The 20024-nt window shown below is 43.1% G+C and overlaps 2 protein-coding genes across 35 annotated transcripts in view; one reads left to right on the forward strand and one right to left on the reverse strand.

The window, feature by feature from the left end:
* Positions 1-20024, reverse strand: part of UNC5C (unc-5 netrin receptor C) — a 457616-nt gene that overhangs the window by 70082 nt on the left and 367510 nt on the right. Inside the window, exon 7 of the mRNA XM_084855645.1 lies at positions 13080-13244. Coding sequence (XP_084711771.1) covers positions 13080-13244 — 165 coding nt within the window. The remainder of the gene's footprint in view (positions 1-13079; positions 13245-20024) is intronic.
* LOC146343729 (uncharacterized) overlaps positions 9672-20024 on the forward strand; it is a 226568-nt gene continuing 216215 nt past the window's right edge. For 31 of the 34 annotated variants that reach the window (XR_014791993.1, XR_014791987.1, XR_014792004.1 and 28 more), the window contains exon 1: positions 9672-9780. Coding sequence is in view for 1 of the 34 variants with exons in the window: in XM_084855647.1 (XP_084711773.1) it covers positions 9718-9780 (63 nt within the window). In the remaining 33 variants the exon portion in view is untranslated. Of the gene's footprint in view, positions 9810-20024 lie in introns of all 34 variants that reach the window. The other 3 variants (XR_014792011.1, XR_014792006.1, XR_014792008.1) reach the window with 1 other exon arrangement.

A 20024-nucleotide genomic window follows, 5' to 3' on the forward strand; every position in this document is an offset into this window, starting at 1 on the left:
TTAGAGTTCTAACTGGTTCTGATTGAAACCTGGAGTGGATTCACCGCTCCACGGATATCAGAGCCACCAGCCTCCACTGCATTTGCCAGTTCAAATTCTTGTGAGAAGAACTGAGGTGGGCACATCAGCCTGGCCCACATTTTTGAGCCCTTGGGGTGGGGGCAGTGGAATCATAGAGTTGGAAGGGACCTCAAATTCATTTAGCCTAATCCCCTGCTGATGAAGGAAATCTATTATTGATAGGTGTATCCCTGATAAGTGGCTATCTAGCTTTTGCTTTAAAACCTCCAGTGAAGGGGATTTAATCACCTTCTGAGGCAGCCTGTTCCATTGTTGAACAGCTTATACCATCAAGAAGTTCTTCCTAATGTTCAGTTGAATCCTTTTCCTTTTAATTTGAACCCATTGGTACAGTTTTTGCCCTCTGGAGAAGCAGAAAACGTATTTGCTCCATCATCTATGTGACAGCCCATGAAATAATTTACCACCATTACATGGAAGAAACAAGAGGTGCACAGAGGGGCCTTTTTGAGTGTTCACTCAAATGTTCAAAGCCTCTCAAGACCTCGATCCCTTTTCAGGCCAATCACTCATCTCTAGTTATCTTTAGAAACCTGAACAGTATGATGATCTTCCATTGTGATGTGGCATCCCAGTGGTTTGGGTGAATATTAACTAAACCTGGGAAATCTCTTATTTTGGCATACAGGTCCCTGGCATGGTTAAAAATTGGCCCAACCCGCACACAACATTTCATGCAAGCAGAGCTTATATGGAGAGAGGGTCCTAATGCTTTGGGTTCTTGGTAGCGACCGCACCACTAGCTGTGTGAAGTTTTCAATTGTCTCCATAACCTGTTAAGACCTGTCCATAAACTGCCCCACTTCTTTGTGAAACATGGCACATTGATATCTAGAAAGACTGGTCAAAGATGGCAACCCTGTAAATATTAAACTCAGCTAAAAGACCCAGTCCTAGAGACAAGCTCTAGGCCACATGGAGCAGCTCAATGATAGTGCACAAGCTTTGCATGCAGAAAAAGGCCAGGTTCAAGCCCTGGCACCTCCAGGTAGGGCTGGGTAATACTCCTGTGTAAAACACTGGAGAGTTGCTGCCAATCAGTACAGAAAATACTGAATCAGATAGCCCAATGGTCTGATTCAGAATAAGGCAACTTCCTATGTATAAGCCATTGCTCAATCCAAAACAATTCCACATATATCCACACTGAAAAGAGAATGGAGTGAATTGTGGACCCAGGCCAGTACTGAAGTCCACACAAGAGGAAAAAGTTATACTAGTACAGAAATCGATTACTACATATCTTCAGTTGCATTAATGTTTTCTGTTTAGTGTAGGAGTGCCAAATGAAGGGTGCAAAAAGCCCCTGCGTACATGTGCTTTACATCTGGATGGTTGGAAATGGTATTATGCAGACAGGCATACATATTTAGAGTGTCTTATTCCACTTCATTTTAATAAAAAGGCTAATCCCTTTGTGCACAGTCAGAAGACTGGATAGTGATGACCTTTCAAGAGCGTTGTTTTCCCCCATTATTTTGCTTTTTTCAATCAATCAGTCAGTCAGTCAATCACCCCCCCCCCAACCCCCAACCACTCTTTCTTGCTTACTGAAAGCTAATCTGCTCCAAGGCTTGATAGGTTCCTCTCACCTTATCATAATTTACCATTATAGCTTCCATGAGTTTTTAAAATAAGCATAAAGAGAAGCATAAAGGAAATGGCAACCAACTCCAGTATTCTTGCCAAGAAAACCCCATGGAAAGTATCACAAGGCTAAAAGATATGATGCCGGAAGATGAGCCCCTCAGGTCGGAAGGTGTCCAATATACTACTGGGGAAGAGCAGAGGGAATTTCCAAGTAGCGCCAGAAAGAGTAAAGCGGCTGGGCCAAAGTCAAAATGACACTCAGCTGTGGATGTGTCTGGTGGTGAAAAGAAAATCCGATGCTGTAAAGAACAATATTGTTTAGGAACCTGGAATGTAAGATCAGTGAATCAAGATAAGCTGGAGGTGGTCAAACATGAGATGGCAAGATTGAACATCGACATCTTGGGAATCACCGAACTAAAATGGGCAAGCATGGGCGAATTTAATTCAGGTGACCTTTATATCTACTACTGTGGGCAAGAATCCCTCAGAAGAAATGGAGTAGCACTCATAGTCAACAAAAGGGTGGGAAAAGCAGTACTGGGGTACAATCTCAAAAATGATAGAATGATCTCAGTACGAATCCAAGGCAAACCATTCAACATCACAGTAATTCAAGTCTATGCTCCAACCACTGAGGCCGAAGAAGCTGAGGTTGATCGGTTCTATGAAGACCTACAACACCGTCTAGAACTAACACCAAAAAAAGATGTCCTCTTCATCTTAGGGGATTGGAATGCTAAAGTAGGAAGTCAAGAAATCACCAGGATAACAGGCAAGCATGGCCTTGGTGTACAGAATGAATCAGGACAAAGGCTAATAGAGTTTTGCCAAGAGAACACGCTGATCATAGCAAACACTCTTTTCCAACAGCACCAGAGGCGACTCTACACATGGACATCACCAGATGGTCAATATCGAAATCAGATCGATTATGTCCTTTGCAGCCAAAGATGGAGAAGCTCTGTACAGTCAGTAAAAACAAGACCTGGAGCTGACTGTGGCTCAGATCATGAGCTGCTTCTTGCAAAATTTCGGCTGAAATTGAAGAACATAGGGAAAACCACTAAACCATTCAGGTATGACCTCAATCATATCCCTTATGAATATACAGTGGAGGTGAGGAATAGATTTCAGGGATTAGACCTGATAGACAGAGTGCCTGAGGAACTATGGACGGAGGTCCGTAACATTGTTCAGGAGGCAGCAACTCAATCCATCCCAAAGAAAAAGAAATGCAAGAAAGAAAAGTGGCTGTCTGATGAGGCTTTACAAGTAGCTGACGAAAGAAGAGAAGCGAAAAGCAAGGGAGAAAGGGGAAGATATATCCAACTGAATGCAGAGTTCCAGAGAATAGCAAGGAGAGGCAAGAAAGCCTTCTTAAATGAACAGTGCAAAGAAATAGAGCAAAACAACAGAATGGGAAAGATGGAGATCTCTTCAAGAAAACAGGGGATATCAAGGAACGTTTTGTGCAAAGACAGGCATGATAAAGGACAAAGAAGGCAGGGACCTAACAGAAGCAGATGAGATTAAGAAGAGGTGGAAAGAATACATAGAAGAACTATACAGGAAAGATCTGAATATCCCTGATAGCCATGATAGTGTGGTCACTGAACTTGAGCCGGACATACTAGAGAGTGAAGTCAAGTGGGCCTTAGGAAGCATTACTAACAACAAAGCTAGCGGAGATAACAGTATTCCAGCTGAGCTATTTAAAATCCTAAAAGATGCTGCTGCTGAAGTGCTGCACTCAATATGCCAACAAATTTGGAACACTCAACAGTGGCCACAAGACCGGAAAAGGTTAGTTTACATTCCAATTCCAAAGAAGGGCAATGCCAAAGAGTGTTCAAACTACCGTACAATTGCACTCATTTCACATGCCAGCAAGGTGATGCTCAAAATCCTACAAGCTAGGCTTCAGCAGGATGTGAACTGAGAACTACCGGAAGTACAAGCTGGGTTTAAGAGGCAGAGGAACTAGAGATCAAATCACCAACATTCGCTGGATCATGGAGAAAGCAAGAGAATTCCAGAAAAACGTCTATTTCTGCTTCATTGACTACGCTCAAGCCTTTGATTGTGTGGATCACAACAAACTCTGGCAAATTCTTAAAGAGATGGGAGTACCAGACCACCTTACCTGTCTCCTGAGAAACCTGTACGAGGGTCAGGAAGCAACAGAAAGAACCAGACATGGAACAACTGATTGGTTCAAAATTGGGAAAGGAGTACGACAAGGCTGCATATTGTCGCCCCGCTTATTTAACTCATATGCAGAGTACATCATGATAAACACCAGGATGGATGAATCACAGGTCAGAATTAAGATTGCCGGGAGAATTATCAACAACCTCAGATACGCAGATGATACCACCCTAATGGCAGAAAGCAAAGAGGATCTAAAGAGCCTCTTGTTGAGGGTGAAAGTGGAGAGTGCAAAAGCTGGTTTGAAACTCAACATTAAAAAAACGAAGATCATGGCTTCTGGCCCCATCACTTCCTGGCATATAGAAGGGGAAGAAATGGAAGCAGTGACAGATTTTACTTTCTTGGGCTCCAAGATCACCGCAGACAGTGACTGTAGCCATGAAATTAAAAGACGCTTGTTCCTTGGGAGGAAAGCTATGGCAAACCTAGACAGCATAGTAAGAAGCAGAGACATCACCTTGCCGATAAAGGCTCATATAATCAAAGCTATGGTTTTCCCAGTAGTAATGTATGGCTGTGAGAGCTGGACTATAAGGAAGGCTGAGCGCCGAAGAATTGATGCTTTCAAACTGTGGTGCTGGACAAGACTCTTACGAAGTCCCCTGGACTGCAAGGAGGTCAAATCAGTCCACCCTAAAGGAAATCAACTCTGACTGCTCATTGGAAGGACAGATACTGAAGCTGAAGCTCAAATATTTTGGCCACCTAATGCGAAGAGAAAACTCACTGGAAAAGACCCTGATGCTGGGAAAGATTGAAGGCAAAAGGAGAGGGGAACGGCAGAGGAAGAGATGGCTAGATAGCATCACCGATGCAATGAATATGAACTTCAGCACACTCCGGGAGACAGCGGAGGACAGGAAGGAGGACAGGAAGGCCTGGCGTGCTATGGTCTATGGGGTCACGAAGAGTCGGACATGACTTAACGACTGAACAACAACCGCACAGCAATATCACACCAAGGGAAAATGTCTGTCTTAAGCCATGTTTACATGTTACTAGAGCTGTAGAGTTGCTATGTTCTTGTCCCCAACAATGTACAGCCCAATCTGCATAATTGTGCAAATCATTTGTGAATTATTCAAATCAGGTCTGGGTTGGGAAAGGTTTACACACTATCCTGCTGATTTCCCACCCCAAATCACCCCTTTCAACACTGCATTACAGATAGGGAACAGAAAGTTGGGTTTTATTAGTTTTTTTTTTTTGCATGTGATATATATTTGAACCTTCAAAGGCTGAACAAAACTTAAGACAATTAGACAATTAGACTGCAATCCTATATGGACTTACCTGGAAGTAAGTTCCATTGAACTGAATAGGGCTTACTTGTGCGCAGACATGCCTAGGATTGTGCTATTATATATTATAAGAAGTCTAAGGCTGCAGTCCTATACACACTTTCCTGGAAGAAAACCCCACTGAATGCAGTGGGCCTTCTTTCTGGGTAATTAACTATTTATAGATTGAACTGCTAAGGCCCTGCCCCTTTCAGTTCAGACCTTGCTGTGTTGAACTGGCAAGGTCTGAAAGGGAGTTCTACTCGCATTCCCTTGAATGCAAGTAGATTTTTCTGTGCAATCACGGACCCTGCCTTATTCAAGCAAACACAAGCAGAACTCCCTTTCAGACTTTGCCAATTCAACATGGCGAGGTCTGAACTGAAGGGGCGGGGCCAGCGTGCCTAGCCCTGTCTCTCTACCCCCTTAAACCCTCACACATTCAGGCAAATGCCTGAACAGGGCTTTAGTTGAATAAAGTAACCCTCAACTCACTTGCAAAGGCTGCACTCCCCTTTATAATCTGGTCTTTCCTTTTTCTTAAGCATGGAAATTCCTTACAATATTTGTCTTTATACATAGTTTGGTGCTTTCTTTCTTTTATCAGTCTTCTAGGTGGCATTTTTACCTCTGACTCTGATAACATTTTTTTAATCAAGTTATTAAACTTTACATACACTTTTCCTGTAGAACTGGTTGGGTAAGGCTGCCAATGTAACATGGGTATAATAATGTTGGATTTCATCGGAAGGAAAAAAATGTTTACCTGAAAATTTTGTTTGTTTGTTTGCATGAAATAAGATCTGAGTTAGAATGCGCATGAACTCCAGTCTTTGCTACTACCTTTTGTTTTGGAGTAGGTATACTACTTCCCAATTACAGCTACACTTCTGGATTTCTCAATTGTTTTATATGGGCAGCACTAATGTCTCCACGAAGAGAAAACTTACTGGAAAAGACCCTGATGCTGGGAAAGACTGAAGGCAAAAGGAGAAGGGGATAGCAGAGGATGAGATGGCTAGATAGCATCACCAATGCAATGAATATGAAACCGAGCACACTCCGGGAGAGAGCGGAGGACAGGAAGGCCTGGCGTGCTATGGTCCATGGGGTCACGAAGAGTCGGACACGACTGAATGACTGGACAACAACAATGTCTCCACCAGGGTAGACCCCCGACCCCCATCAGACTGAACCAGGAAGTGCATTCTGCAGGCAATGGGTATATTATTCTACATTTTTAAAATCTCCATGGCCCCCTAAATAGCAGTCATAGCTGTGACTTCACTCATTGGCTAAAAACAAATGTGGGTGCAGTCTTGTTATCACAAAATGACTGGACAGAATACTGTTTTTACACTTTGCCTTGTGTCTTTGGTTCTACAATGGCTAGAAGCCTGCTTTTTTAAAAATGAAATTTGGAAATCCAGGCTAGCTAATGAAGTAAATGGTCACTGGATACCATGGCTAGAATACTGGTAAAATCAGCCAACTGGGCAATATGGCAACCCTACTGTTTTTTCTGTGCTTTGTGCTGCTGTTGATAACACCTACATCTTCCATCCCAATTGTTCCATCCCAAATGTCGATGATAAATCATGTTGGAACCTAATGGGCCAAAGAAAAGCAATCTGCCCAAAACACATGGCCAGAAAATGACACTGTTATCTGAAGCAGTGCATGAGCACCCATGATATCTCAGTCTAGCTGTAGTCCACCACCAATGTGTACAATGCAATTAATAACATAGGATATATTTGGGTCCTACATTATTGGCCTAACTTTAACTCTTTGCCAAGGGACTGGAGACTAGCTCCATAGCTGATGACCTTGCACCAGCAGGTGAAGGCTTTTAGTTAGACAGGACTTTGGCCCATAAGCTGACTTGTAAATATGTTCTAATTGGTTTTATCTGGTTGTTTATTGATGTTTTACCTGTCTTCTTTTTGTGGTTTGGACTTTATCTTCTATTGCTATTTTTTGTATTTTCTTATATTTTACTGTATTTGTATTATTACTATTAGCTGCCTTGAGCGCTACTTGATGGAAAAGGCAGGATACAAAATTAACAAATGAATAAATAACAGCAAGGCTAGAGCCCGCATACTGTCGGCATGTGCGAGAAATCATTTGCTGACATCACCCTGCGAAAACACTATATCAGAATTGGTTCATATAAATGTAACAACAGGATCTGACAGGAATCTCGTTATCTTACTCAGAGATCTATCCTGAAAAAAGTTATATGGATAATGAAATCCAATTGAACACCTGTATGTGCTTGCATTATATGAGTACCACATGCTATGTCAGAAGAGCACCTTTATACTGGAAATGTGAGAAGTTTAAAATATTAAAAGCATGATTCTACAATTAATTTATATTGTAAATAGAAAAGGACTTGTAAAACAGAAGTAGTTGTTCTTTATGTTCAACATATCAAACGCATGGGAAATGAAGTGAGAGAGAAAAGAAGGAGTCTTGCAATATGGTAATTTGAGATGGGGGAATGGGGTATGGGGAGACAGAGTATCTGGCATCTCAGTTTGCTCTGCTGCCATCTATCATCGTCTAAGGATCAGGTCCATACTTCCTTCCACAGTGCTACCACAGTGCTAAATAACCTTGTTGGTTCAGACTCTAGACTGGGTTATCATGAACTTTAAGGTTATCTCCTTCAGCACACCCTTATTAGACTGGTTTTACTAAACTGTAATGCTGAACACACATAAAAATAGAAAATATGGCACATGTAGGGGTAAATAAATGAACTTTTATGGATGGCAGCTGGCCAGATTTTAATGTGCTTTACAACACAGACTGTTGCAGAGGGCCAATTAAAGCCATTATAATACTTATTAAATTATTGTACAGAATCAAGCATGAAGATGCTGTGTACTTGGGAGGCCTTCTCTAATAGTGGCAGTTCTAAATTTTCACTATAGCTAGTTTTCTTTTTCAATTCAGCCTCCCTCCCTCCTCCTGCCCTCTCTCTCTGAAAGGAAGCTGGCTTAATGACTATTCATCCTTTCACGTTAGGGGGAAAATACTAACTACAGAATGAGAGAGTATGTGTACTGGCAAGATCATTAGTCTGAATAAATGTGACAGTCGAGTTGCACCAGAAATACCACAGTTAGCAGTAAGCGCTGGGTGAAAAATACTGTAATTACTAGGGATGGAGGGTGTGTGAAGAAGCAGAGAAGGCGCCACAGTTTTTATCCCCGAAGAAATCAATACCAGTTCAGACTGCTACTTTACACAGGAGTAGGGCTAGGTGTATGAAAGAGCTTATTGATTTGCTTGAGTGATGTTACTGTAGTGAATAATGGACTGGAAGAGAAAGGCTTGTAAATGCAAAGCAATATTTTCTAGGATGTCTGTATTTATACAGCTACCTTTCATCAGCTGTGTGTGTGAGAGGAGAGACTGCTTATTGTTTCACTGATTCATTCAAACTGGCTCAGATTATCATCTTCCATTTACTGTGATTTCTACTCTACAAGAATACCCAGTTACTTCAACCTAGACCCTACTGCATGCAAAGCATATGTTTAACCTCTACAGCTATGGTCCTTTCCCTAATAACTTGGAATACTTGTTTATCATGAATGACTCAATTTTATCTTTTGGTTGCTGTTGTTCAAATCCAGACTTCATATGTGTACAGTTGAAAACACACTGATAAAACAGATCCATTTGGATGTTATTGTCCTTCTCTCCCTCCTCAGGAATCAGCCACATTTGGCAAGTAACATGAACATTTTTTCCCAGTAGGCATTAGACTCTTTGGTGATCATCACCCATCTAAATGGGCATGCTAATAAATACCAAAAGCCACAAGAGTCTGAGTCCAACTGGAGCCTGAGCAAAATGTGTGGTTTGAGTAGCTAAGTTAACAGAGTACCCTGGTTAACAGAGTTAAAGAGCAATCCTATGGTCCCTGGGAGAGTGTAGGATTGCTTGGAAAAACCCTTCTGAGTTTGGAGACAGCACTCCAACCTTGGAAGGGGGAGTTGGAGATCCAACTCCCTCCCGAGTCTCATCACAGCCAGTGCAGAAAGAACTGCACCAGCTGCCCTCCAAGGTTGGAAAAGCAACTTCAGAGGAAGAGGAAAGGGGACATCCTGGTGGATGGGGAGGAGACCAAAGAGGCCAGGATATGAGATATCCTGAGCTTCCTCCAGGCGCCTTCCCTCCCCCTCCAAGGCGTCCTTGCTAGAGGGGCTGAAAAGCTGCAAAGCCCATCTAGTGAAAATTGCCAAAGAGGATGGAGAGGTGAAGATTGACTCTGCCACTCCTCCTGGCCTTCTGGCTTCAGCCCAGCAGGGCATAGGAAACTCGGAAGCCTGTGAGTTTGGAGGTTCCCAAGCAGCAAGGGCACAATCAATAGGACTGCGTCCTTAGCTCAAACAAAGTCCAGGAGAAAAGGGTCACTGCTCCTTCCTCCAAATCAACAACTGGTTAATGATTAGGTATATAGTGCAAGAATGAGTTTGGATTAGCACAGTAGCCAAGATGAAAGCCAAGAGCAGGATTGTCTTCTGCAGGGATGAAGGAGAAAGACTTGGCTCGCGTAGGTGCTACAGCAAGAGGAACTGAGCAGCAGCACCAGGTATTCCATTTGCTTATGCAAAAAGTGAGGTAAATGCGAAAGTTTCATCAAACTGTCAAGTACAAGTTATCTGGCTTTTTTGGCTGTTTTTGCTCTTTGCCAGCAAATCTGGAATTCCTAGGTCTGCTCATGCAAATTCTAATTAGCACTGCCATCTTCTATTCTAACAGAGGATTTTTGCCATTAGCAATTACATGACAACTATCAACTAAACAGGTGCTGCTTTTCACAGTGAGAATATTTTCAGGACCTTTATATTGAGTCCTACCTTCAGCTCAGCATTGACTACGATCTAATAATACACGCTGAGAACAGCATGACATGTTACCTTTAATACATGGTATTCAGCTACAGCAGTTATTTTTCCTAATCAAAAGTAAGCACAGAGGATCCAATCTGGATCCGGACCTTAGTGTGGTGGGGTATGAGGCTTTAACCCTTTGCCCCCTGCTGTGATCACAGTCCAGATTGATTCCCCATGCCAGCAATTTGGATGGCAGTGTCGAAGTCTCTATTCACTTCAATGTAGGTTTTTTCTTATGTGGGAAAAAAGAACAGCATGCTATGTATTAAAGGTAATGTTTAACTTGGCTCTGAGAGGCAATGTATTCTGTGACTAAAAAGATCCTGTGTCCCATTCCTAGGCCATCTTGACTTGCAACTTCATTTTGTAAAACAGGAGTAAAGTCAGAAGTAATTGGAATAGATTTACACACACTGAAAGAGAGAGAGAGAGAGAGAATGAGAAAGGGCAGTATAAGATGCCTATAGCCCAAAAGGGTGGGAAATCAATCTTTTCAGCAGGAATGGATCACATAATGATCCTAAGGGAAACCAAAGTATTGGATCACAGACCATGATATATTTTATAAGTATATTCACCCCTCAAGTATAAAGACGCTATTAAACAGAAGCTAAGAAGGTCAACACGAAACTGTATATTTTTTCATCACCATTTCTTTGGTGGAAGAGTGTTTATATAGCTATCTATATATTAGAGAAACATTCATATTAGCATCACCCACTCTCCTGAAGAGGGCAAAGGCTTTAAACTCAGCAGTCATTATTGCAAATAAAAAGCAACATACTGTCTACATAATAATGGCATACCTTCAGGGCTCTTATTTTTTTAGTAGCATAATTCCTCCCTCCAAATTTCTACTTAAATGGCTCTGCTTCTTCATCTATACATGGGTGACACACCTGTCTAAATATAATCTGGTAATATAAAATATAATCTGCTTGATATGGATACATCTTTTCCTGCTAATTTATAGTGGAGTTATCCATGAATTAGCTTTTTTACCTTCAAGATATACTGTCAAACAGTTAACTTTGGAATATACTTCTCCCCCCCCCCCACTCCCGGTATTACAACAATTTGGCCCTTTCTAAAGATGTAAGCATTTTGCTTCTCTCCTTCCCTAGTGACAATAGTGCCTAATGAAAGGCAGGATACTTTATAAGATGGCTTCCAACAACTGAAGAACATCTTGAGATGAGTATTATATGATATACATTTTGGTTATCTTTGGGGTAACATGAACCAAAATGGAAGGGAAGGGGGAAAGCCATCATTTCAAATTTATTAGTTTTTGCAGTGCTTCAAAAGCCTTCACAATCTGTTTGATCATAAACTATAGCAGGACAAATAATATTATATGTTTACTCAGGGGCAATTATCATTCTGTTATATCACCTCAAGTCTCTGGGTCAGTTTTCACAATCAAACAGCCCGCTGTGGCTAAACCATGGTTGGCTGTGGTGTGGGCGGATGGCCATTTTGAATAATCAAGCTGTCACTGCAGCTTTTCATGTTGTCCGAACCCAGTGAGGGTGGGTTATCAGTGTGGTTAACAAGCCACCCACAGCCCTAAAAAAGTCCATGGGTTCATAATACTTGAATATTCAAAAGCCGCCTGGCACGTGTCGGCATGTGCCACAACCTGGTCTCTGAAGATGGCAAGCCAGGCGTTCATGTGTCGCCATGCAAAAATGGCACCCATGGGCAGTGGACTGTCATGTTGTATGAACCAGGTCTATAAATACCATTCTATGGATTTTTACTTGGAAGCAAATCCCACTGTGTTCAATGTAGTTTACTCCCTAGTAGGTGTGTTTAGGATTGCAACCTAACAGTGCAATCCTGTACGTATCAACTTTGAAGTAATTCCCATAGAGTTCAGTGTACCTTACTCCCAGGAAAGTGGGTGTAGGACTGATTTTTCAGCAAACAAGTAAGTGTGAGCAGGAACCAGAAAGAATATAGCACTATGATCACATTTCCTAAAAAAATCCATATGTAGGACCAGTTCCGTTCCATAGAATTATATATTTAAGCAGAAAACTAGCCCTTATCCAATGAAGCTTGGCACCTCTCTAGCAGGATGGTTGATCAATTTTGTTCTTTGCAAATTCCAATATAAGCTGGTCTACACCTCCTGGACTAACATACGGATCAGAACACAGTTTTTGTTCAGATTTCACACTACTATGAACTTTGCAAAGTAGTTCTTATCTCAAAAATGTACCAAGAGTTGTATACAAAAACAGGCTGCAATCCTGTACCCACTTGCTTGGGAAGAAACCCTACTGAAATAAATGGGACTTACTTCTTAGTAGATATGAACAGTACTGGACAGTCAGAAATGTGTTTTGTGAGAAAATACGTTCAAAAGTGCGTATCTAAATATTTCATGCAGATATTTAAAAAACAAATTTGTAGATTAATGTGGAAATGGGGCAGAATGGACTTACAAATGAACACACGGAAAAGTGACACAGACTGGAAATAAATTGATCTGTCCATCCCTACTCCTATGTCAGCCAATGCCTGAAGGCACTTCCAGGCAGAGGTTTTTTTTCAGGTTCCAATTCCAGAAGGCCCACAGAAACTTTCCAGTTCTCATGCTAATCCCCTTCTAGACCAAATTCAAAATAAAGGACTTGCTGTGCAAAACCCCATGCAATTTTGTATGTCTTTTGAAGGGAACATTGCCTCGAATGCCCAGGAAGCTGCAGTCTAAACATGCCCCAAATGGTTTAGCGGAGCACAGAACAGGAGTTGTTTCTGCCAAGTTGTGCCAAATCTTTTAAATGTATGGTTGTTGTTTTTCCTGCTCCACTGTAGAAGGGTGGAATTCCCTTTGGATCTGCTCCAGTACATGCTTGTAGGAGACCTTTTTTCATTGCTTGAGAATGTTGAAGTTTTAATCTTTTTTTCCATGGCTATTTCCCTCCCACACCTATCCCAGAAAAGCACAATGTCAATGTAGGAACATTAATGTACTTCCACTTACTCTGCATACACAGCCCATCTGTGCAGTTCTTGGACTGCAAGACAAGACCCTCACAGTCTTTGCCGCCGTTCTTTGGTGCTGGTGCCGTGCATTCCCTCCTGCGCCAGTGGGTACACTCTGTCCCACATGTAGACCATTTACTCCATGCTGTCCACCTCCCATCCACTGTCATAAGAAAATGTAAAAACAAAATGGTAAAGGGGTGGGGAGCAGGGAGGGGGGAAGAGAGAGATGCAATTAAAGAGAAAAAGTCTTTAAAAATAAATGTGAGTTTCCTGTGCATGAAAGGGGGCAGAACATTTGAGAAATCCAATACTCTGTTTCTTTAAAAATATAGACCATACATATGCAAGTAACTCTAACTCAGCCAAAAGAAAATATTCCCAAACTAAAAGGACAGATTTCCGTTTTAGTCTGTTCCTGAGCATTTGCCTGGTTTAAGGAACACCCTCGATTGTTAGAGTGCAATGCTGCAATGAAGTCTTAGAAGGAATTTTTGACATTGCTGTCCCCTGATAATAAGATTCAGACTCCACACAGACAGCAGCAGTTTATGTTCAGAGGAAATCCTTTCTAATAGACTGCTAACACCCCAATCCAGGGACCTCCTGGATCTCACATTCTGGTACTGCTGCAGTCACTGCAGCAACACCTTCATTAGAATTTGTGCCACTAGTTTAACAGGTTAGACTTAATAATCCAAACATTATCCACCATAATGATTAATTAAGTCATCATCAAAGCACAAGTTTTGGTTGAGCAGCTTCAGTGAACAAGAGCACTGATACAGAAGTGACAACTTTCATATTTGCTTCTGTGAGTTCTGTGTGTGTGATTTCCCCATACATGGGGAAATGCTCCATGTATGGGAAATAGGCAGGATCCACTGATGGTGCAGAGCTCACTGGCCTAGATACACAGTTTCAAAAACCTTTCCAATCCTTCTCTGTCTACAGAGAACAGGGTGAGAACCAAGTCTACTGCAGTCTAATATTGTCTTTCCTCCACTCCATTCTTGGTCAGCGGCATGTCCACGATATCATCCTGTTCCCATATTCTCTTAGGCCTCATCTTAAAGCATTCAGTGACCTGCTTCCTCCACAGTTGCCCCTCCCAGAGGTTACCCTTGGCAGAAGCAAGACTAGCACAACATGTATGGGGCCAGAAGAACCATGTCACTGAATGCTTCATGATTAGGCATGGGAGGGTGGAGGAAGTGAATGCTCTGGCTGTGATGCAATATGGTCAGCACAGAAGCGGTATGGAGGGGAAGGAGAAGACTGTACTAGACTTCAATGGGGTAACTCTGCACCTTGCTCTTTATAAGTGAAATGAGAACTAGAGTTTCCAGCAAAGTTCTGCCAAACCACAGACAGAGAAGAACTCTGCAGGCTTGAAAAACTCCTTTTTAAAGGAGAGATGAATTGTACAAATTCTGAATTCCTCTTCTGAAACCTGAGCCAGAGAAGAATTCCTGACTTCCCTCTCCACCAACTCTCCCTAAAACACCAGCCCCACCAGCTGCTTTGCCTGCCAAATACCCAACTTCTCTTAATGTACTTGGCCAGTGCCAGCAAAACCATAAACACCAGTGACACATGGAGAGAGAGAGAGGAGTTATGACCCCTAAGAGCACTGCATAACAGCACACTACTAAAAAATAATAATAACAAAAAATCATGGTGGTAAATACCTTTATTAGTGTGGTCATGGGTAAGGGGAGATATGGCATGGGGAGGTTAACAGGCCAGTTGAAAAGGGTGATTAGACACCTTATACCTGTTGCCTCTTCTCATTCTTTCCCCAACTATCCGGTTCCTGACTACCTTAACAGCATGCCCTCAGGTCTGGTAGTGCTGCTATTGAATGCCAGATTAGTCCAAAATAAAATCTTCCTTATGCATGCGGTAATCATGGATTTAATCGTGGATGACGGAGGATTCATTTTGGACTGATTTAACAATGGATGAGAGGGCTGACCTGGAATGTGTTATGAAAACCTGGGTAGGGGAGGTGGGAGGAGTTAAGTCTCTCTGAGCTGTGTCCTACTTGGTTTAGCACCAACACTGACTATGGAGTGGGGAAGTTTCTGGAGTCCATAGGAATTCTATATTCCTCTCCAGGTTTTCTATTCACTCAAGTTACAGTCTTGAGTGTTTGCAATTTCTGTTGGGTACCCAGGACAGATGAGGGATTTGGCTCTGCTGACCATCAGTCCCCCTGCCTGAGCTGACAGTCTTAGATTTGATGTGAAGGATCCTGGGGATAATTGTGCTAGGGAATCTCAACTTCCATGCCAAAGCTGCTGAATCTCAGGCACCTCAGGATGTTACAGCCACAACAAGTCATCGACACAACACATGTAGCAGGGCACTCTCTTGGAAGGGATTCTGCCCTGAAAGGTGGCCAAGAAATATTTTCTTGACCAGGGCAGACAGTAGTGCTGTGAAAGTGGGGATTCAACATCTGTAACCTTGTCATGGTCAGATCACTTCCTATTGAGGTGTAGACTTTTGGCAACCTTTGCCCTCTAAAAGATTCCACCCCTGGAGGTTAATGGATTCCAGTAGAATCCAAAGGGCTCTGGGATGATTTTCCTACTGGCATGGCTGGTTCTCCTGTTGAAGACTTGCTCAATCTGTGGAATATTGAGATGACTTGGGTAGTTGACACAATGATGCCCAAGTGCCCTCTGCCTTTGAGCAGAGTCTGTGCAGCTCCTTAGATCTCTCTGAGCTGAGGAAAAGACGGGAGATGTCATGAATGCAGGTGGAGAAAGACTTGTGCAGAGTCCAACTGACCACAGTTAGAACTGACTATTGATCCTATTCTGTAGTGATGTTGGTGACAAAGAAAGAATTATTTTCCACCACTATTGCATCTTTTCAGTATTGTCCAGTGGTTGATTAGATGCTGGTAGATTAGCCTCTGGTTGTTTAGATATCGTTACAATCTGGCGCAGAGAGAGAGGATGGAACCCTTGGTCACATGATGTGACAAGTTACGAGACGCTTCAAAGATGAAGTCCCTCACATACCAACTCCACATTTAATGCAGTTCTATTAGTGGACGCATCCAGAACACTGTTTGGTTCAATTTTATCAGATGAGATTCAGCTGCTGAGACCTGAGGATGTTGGCAATGTGCTTGGTCAAGTTCAGCATATCTTTACTCATCCTGGCTTATTCTATCTAATAAGGAGGGGATGCCTGACTAGGTCCAGGAGATTAAAAATTCCTTCTTGAAACAGGAGCAGTATCAATGTCTTTTCTTTTTTTAAAGCAGTAATTAGATCACTCCTGAAAAAACCTTGATCCAAAAGATATAAACAATTACAACAGTTGTTGTAGCTATGTTGTTGTTCAGTCGTTCAGTCGTGTCCGACTCTTCGTGACCCCATGGACGATAACACGCCAGGACTTCCTGTCCTGCGCTCTCTCCCGGAGCGTGCTCAAGTTCTAGGGGTGCACGAAAGTCACTCACCTGGTCTCGCAGCTTTTCGCGGTGGGGGGGAGGCGCTTCGCTGCTCCCCCCGCAAAGTTCAGGCCGGGGGGGGAGGCTTCCCGCCTCGCCCGGCCAAAATTCAGGCCGGGGGGGAGGCTTCCTGCCTCACCCGGCCGAAATTCAGGCCGGGGAGGACGCGCCTTGCCTCGCCCGGCCGTGAAATTAAAAGTAAAAAAAAAACCACACCCCCGTGATAGGCTACGTGACGATTAACGTAGCCTATCATGGCTAGATTTGCAAAGTCAGCCATGATAGGCTACGTTAATCGTCATGTAGCCTATCACGGGGGCGTTTTTTTTTTCTTTTATTGGAATGGCGGCAGTGGCAGCCGGTCAAAAGACCGGCTGCCGCTCCCGCCCCGGACGAAGACCCGACGAACCGCCGGCCGGACCCGCCGCCGGGAGGGACATTCACCAAAGGTAAGTCCCGTCCCGGGGGGGGGGTGCGGGGTGCGGGTGCGGAGAATTTCTCCCCGAAACGTGTTTGGGGGGCCGAACACGTTGGCACTCGGCCCCCCAAAGTTTCGGGGAGAAATTCTCCGCCATCCCTATCAAGTTCATATTCATTGCATCGGTGATGCTATCTAGCCATCTCTTCCTCTGCCATCCCCTTCTCCTTTTGCCTTCAGTCTTTGCCAGCATCAGGGTCTTTTCCAGAGAGTTTTCTCTTCGCATTAGGTGGCCCAAGTATTTGAGCTTCAGCTTCAGTATCTGTCCTTCCAATGAGCACTCAGGGTTGACTTCCTTTAGGATTGACTGATTTGACCTCCTTGCAGTCCAGGGGACTCGTAAGAGTCTTCTCCAGCACCACAGTTCGAAGGCATCAATTCTTCGGCGCTCAGCCTTCCTTATAGTCCAGCTCTCACAGCCATACATTATTACTGGGAAAACCATAGCTTTGATTAGACAGACCTTTGTCAGCAAGGTGATGTCTCTGCTTCTTACTATGCTGTCTAGGTTTGCCACAGCTTTCCTCCCAAGGAGCAAGCGTCTTTTAATTTCATGGCTACAGTCACCGTCTGCGGTGATCTTGGAGCCCAAGAAAGTAAAATCTGTCACAGCTTCCATTTCTTCCCCTTCTATATGCCAGAAAGTGATGGGGCCAGATGCCATGATCTTCGTTTTTTTAATGTTGAGTTTCAAACCAGCTTTTGCACTCTCCTCTTTCACCCTCAACAAGAGGCTCTTGAGATCCTCTTCGCTTTCTGCCATTAGGGTGGTATCGTCTGCATATCAGAGGTTGTTGATAATTCTCCCGGCAATCTTAATTCCGACCTGTGATTCATCCAACCCGGCGTTTCTCATGATGTATTCTGCATATAAGTTAAATAAGCAGGGCGACAATATGCAGCCTTGTCGTACTCCTTTCCCAATTTTGAACAAATCGGTTGTTCCATGTCTGGTTCTTACTGTTGCTTCTTGACCCTCGTACAGGTTTCTCAGGAGACAGGTAAGGTGGTCTGGTACTCCCATCACTTTAAGAATTTGCCAGAGTTTGTTGTGATCCACACCATCAAAGGCTTTAGCGTAGACAATGAAGCAGAAATAGACATTTTTCTGGAATTCTCTTGCTTTCTCCACGATCCGGCAAATGTTGGCGATTTGATCTCTAGTTCCTCTGCCTCTTCGAAACCCAGCTTGTACTTCCGGTAGTTCTCGGTTCACATACTGCTGAAGCCTAGCTTGTAGGATTTTGAGCATCACCTTGCTGGCTTGTGAAATGAGCGCAATTGTGCGGTAGTTTGAACACTCTTTGGCATTGCCCTTCTTTGGAATTGGAATGTAAACTGACCTTTTCCAGTCTTGCGGCCACTGTTGAGTGTTCCAAATTTGTTGGCATATTGAGTGCAGCACTTTAACAGCATCATCTTTTAGGATTTTAAATAGCTCAGCTGGAAGACTGTCATCTCCGCTAGCTTTGTTGTTACTAATGCTTCCTAAGGCCCACTTGACTTAACTCTCGAGGATGTCCGGCTCAAGTTCAGTGACCGCACTATCATGGCTATCAGGGACATTAAGATCTTTCCTGTATAGTTCTTCTGTGTATTCTTTCCACCTCTTCTTAATCTCATCTGCTTCTGTTAGGTCCCTGCCTTCTTTGTCCTTTATCATGCCCGTCTTTGCACAAAACGTTCCCTTGAGATCTCCAATTTTCTTGAAAAGATCTCTAGTCTTTCCCATTCTGTTGTTTTCCTCGATTTCTTTGCATTGTTCATTTAAGAAGGCCTACTTGTCTCTCCTTGCTATTCTCTAGAACTCTGCATTCAGTTGGATATATCTTCCCCTTTCTCCCTTGCTTTTCGCTTTTCTTCTTTCGTCAGCTACTTGTAAAGCCTCATCAGACAGCCACTTTTCTTTCTTGCATTTCTTTTACTTTGGGATGGATTGAGTTGCTGCCTCCTGAACAATGTTACGGACCTCCGTCCATAGTTCCTCAGGCACTCTGTCTATCAGGTCTAATCCCTGAAATCTATTCCTCACCTCCATTGTATATTCATCAGGGATATGATTGAGGTTATACCTGAATGGTTTAGTGGTTTTCCCTACGTTCTTCAATTTAAGCTGAAATTTTGCAACAAGCAGCTCATGATCTGAGCCACAGTCAGCTCCAGGTCTTGTTTTTAATGACTGTATAGACCTTCTCCATCTTTGGCTGCAAAGGACATAATCCATCTGATTTCGATATTGACCATGTGGTGATATCCATTTATAGAGTCGCCTCTGGTGCTGTTGGAAAAGCGTGTTTGCTATGATCAGCGTTTTCTCTTGGCAAAACTCTATTAGCCTTTGTCCTGCTTCATTTTGTACACCAAGGCCATGCTTGCCTGTTATCCCGGTGATTTCTTGACTTCCTACTTTAGCATTCCAGTCCCCTATGATAAAGAGGACACCTTTTTTTGGTGTTAGTTCTAAAAGTTGTTGTAGGTCTTCATAGAACCTATCAACCTCAGCTTCTTCGGCCTCAGTGGTTGGGGCATAGACTTGAATTACTGTGATGTTGAATGGTTTGCCTTGGATTCGTACTGAGATCATTCTATCGTTTTTGAGATTGTACCCCAGTACTGCTTTTCCCACCCTTTTGTTGACTATGAGTGCTACTCCATTTCTTCTCAGGGATTCTTGCCCACAGTTGTAGATATGATGGTCACCTGAATTAAATTCGCCTATGCCTGTCCATTTGAGTTCGCTGATTCCCAAGATGTCAATGTTCAGTCTTGCCATCTCATGTTTGCCCACCTCCAGCTTACCTTGATTCATTGATCTGACATTCCAGGTTCCTAGACAATATTGTTCTTTACAGCATCGGATTTTCTTTTCACCACCAGACACATCCACAGCTGAGTGTCCTTTCGGCTTTGGCCCAGCCGCTTCACTCTTTCTGGTGCTACTTGGAAATACCCTCTGCTCTTCCCCAGTAGTATATTGGACACCTTCCGACCTG

The sequence above is a fragment of the Heloderma suspectum genome, chromosome 5 (genome assembly GCF_057233095.1).
Source record: "Heloderma suspectum isolate Gila_16-S chromosome 5, 16-S_ref, whole genome shotgun sequence".
NCBI lineage: Eukaryota > Metazoa > Chordata > Lepidosauria > Squamata > Helodermatidae > Heloderma > Heloderma suspectum.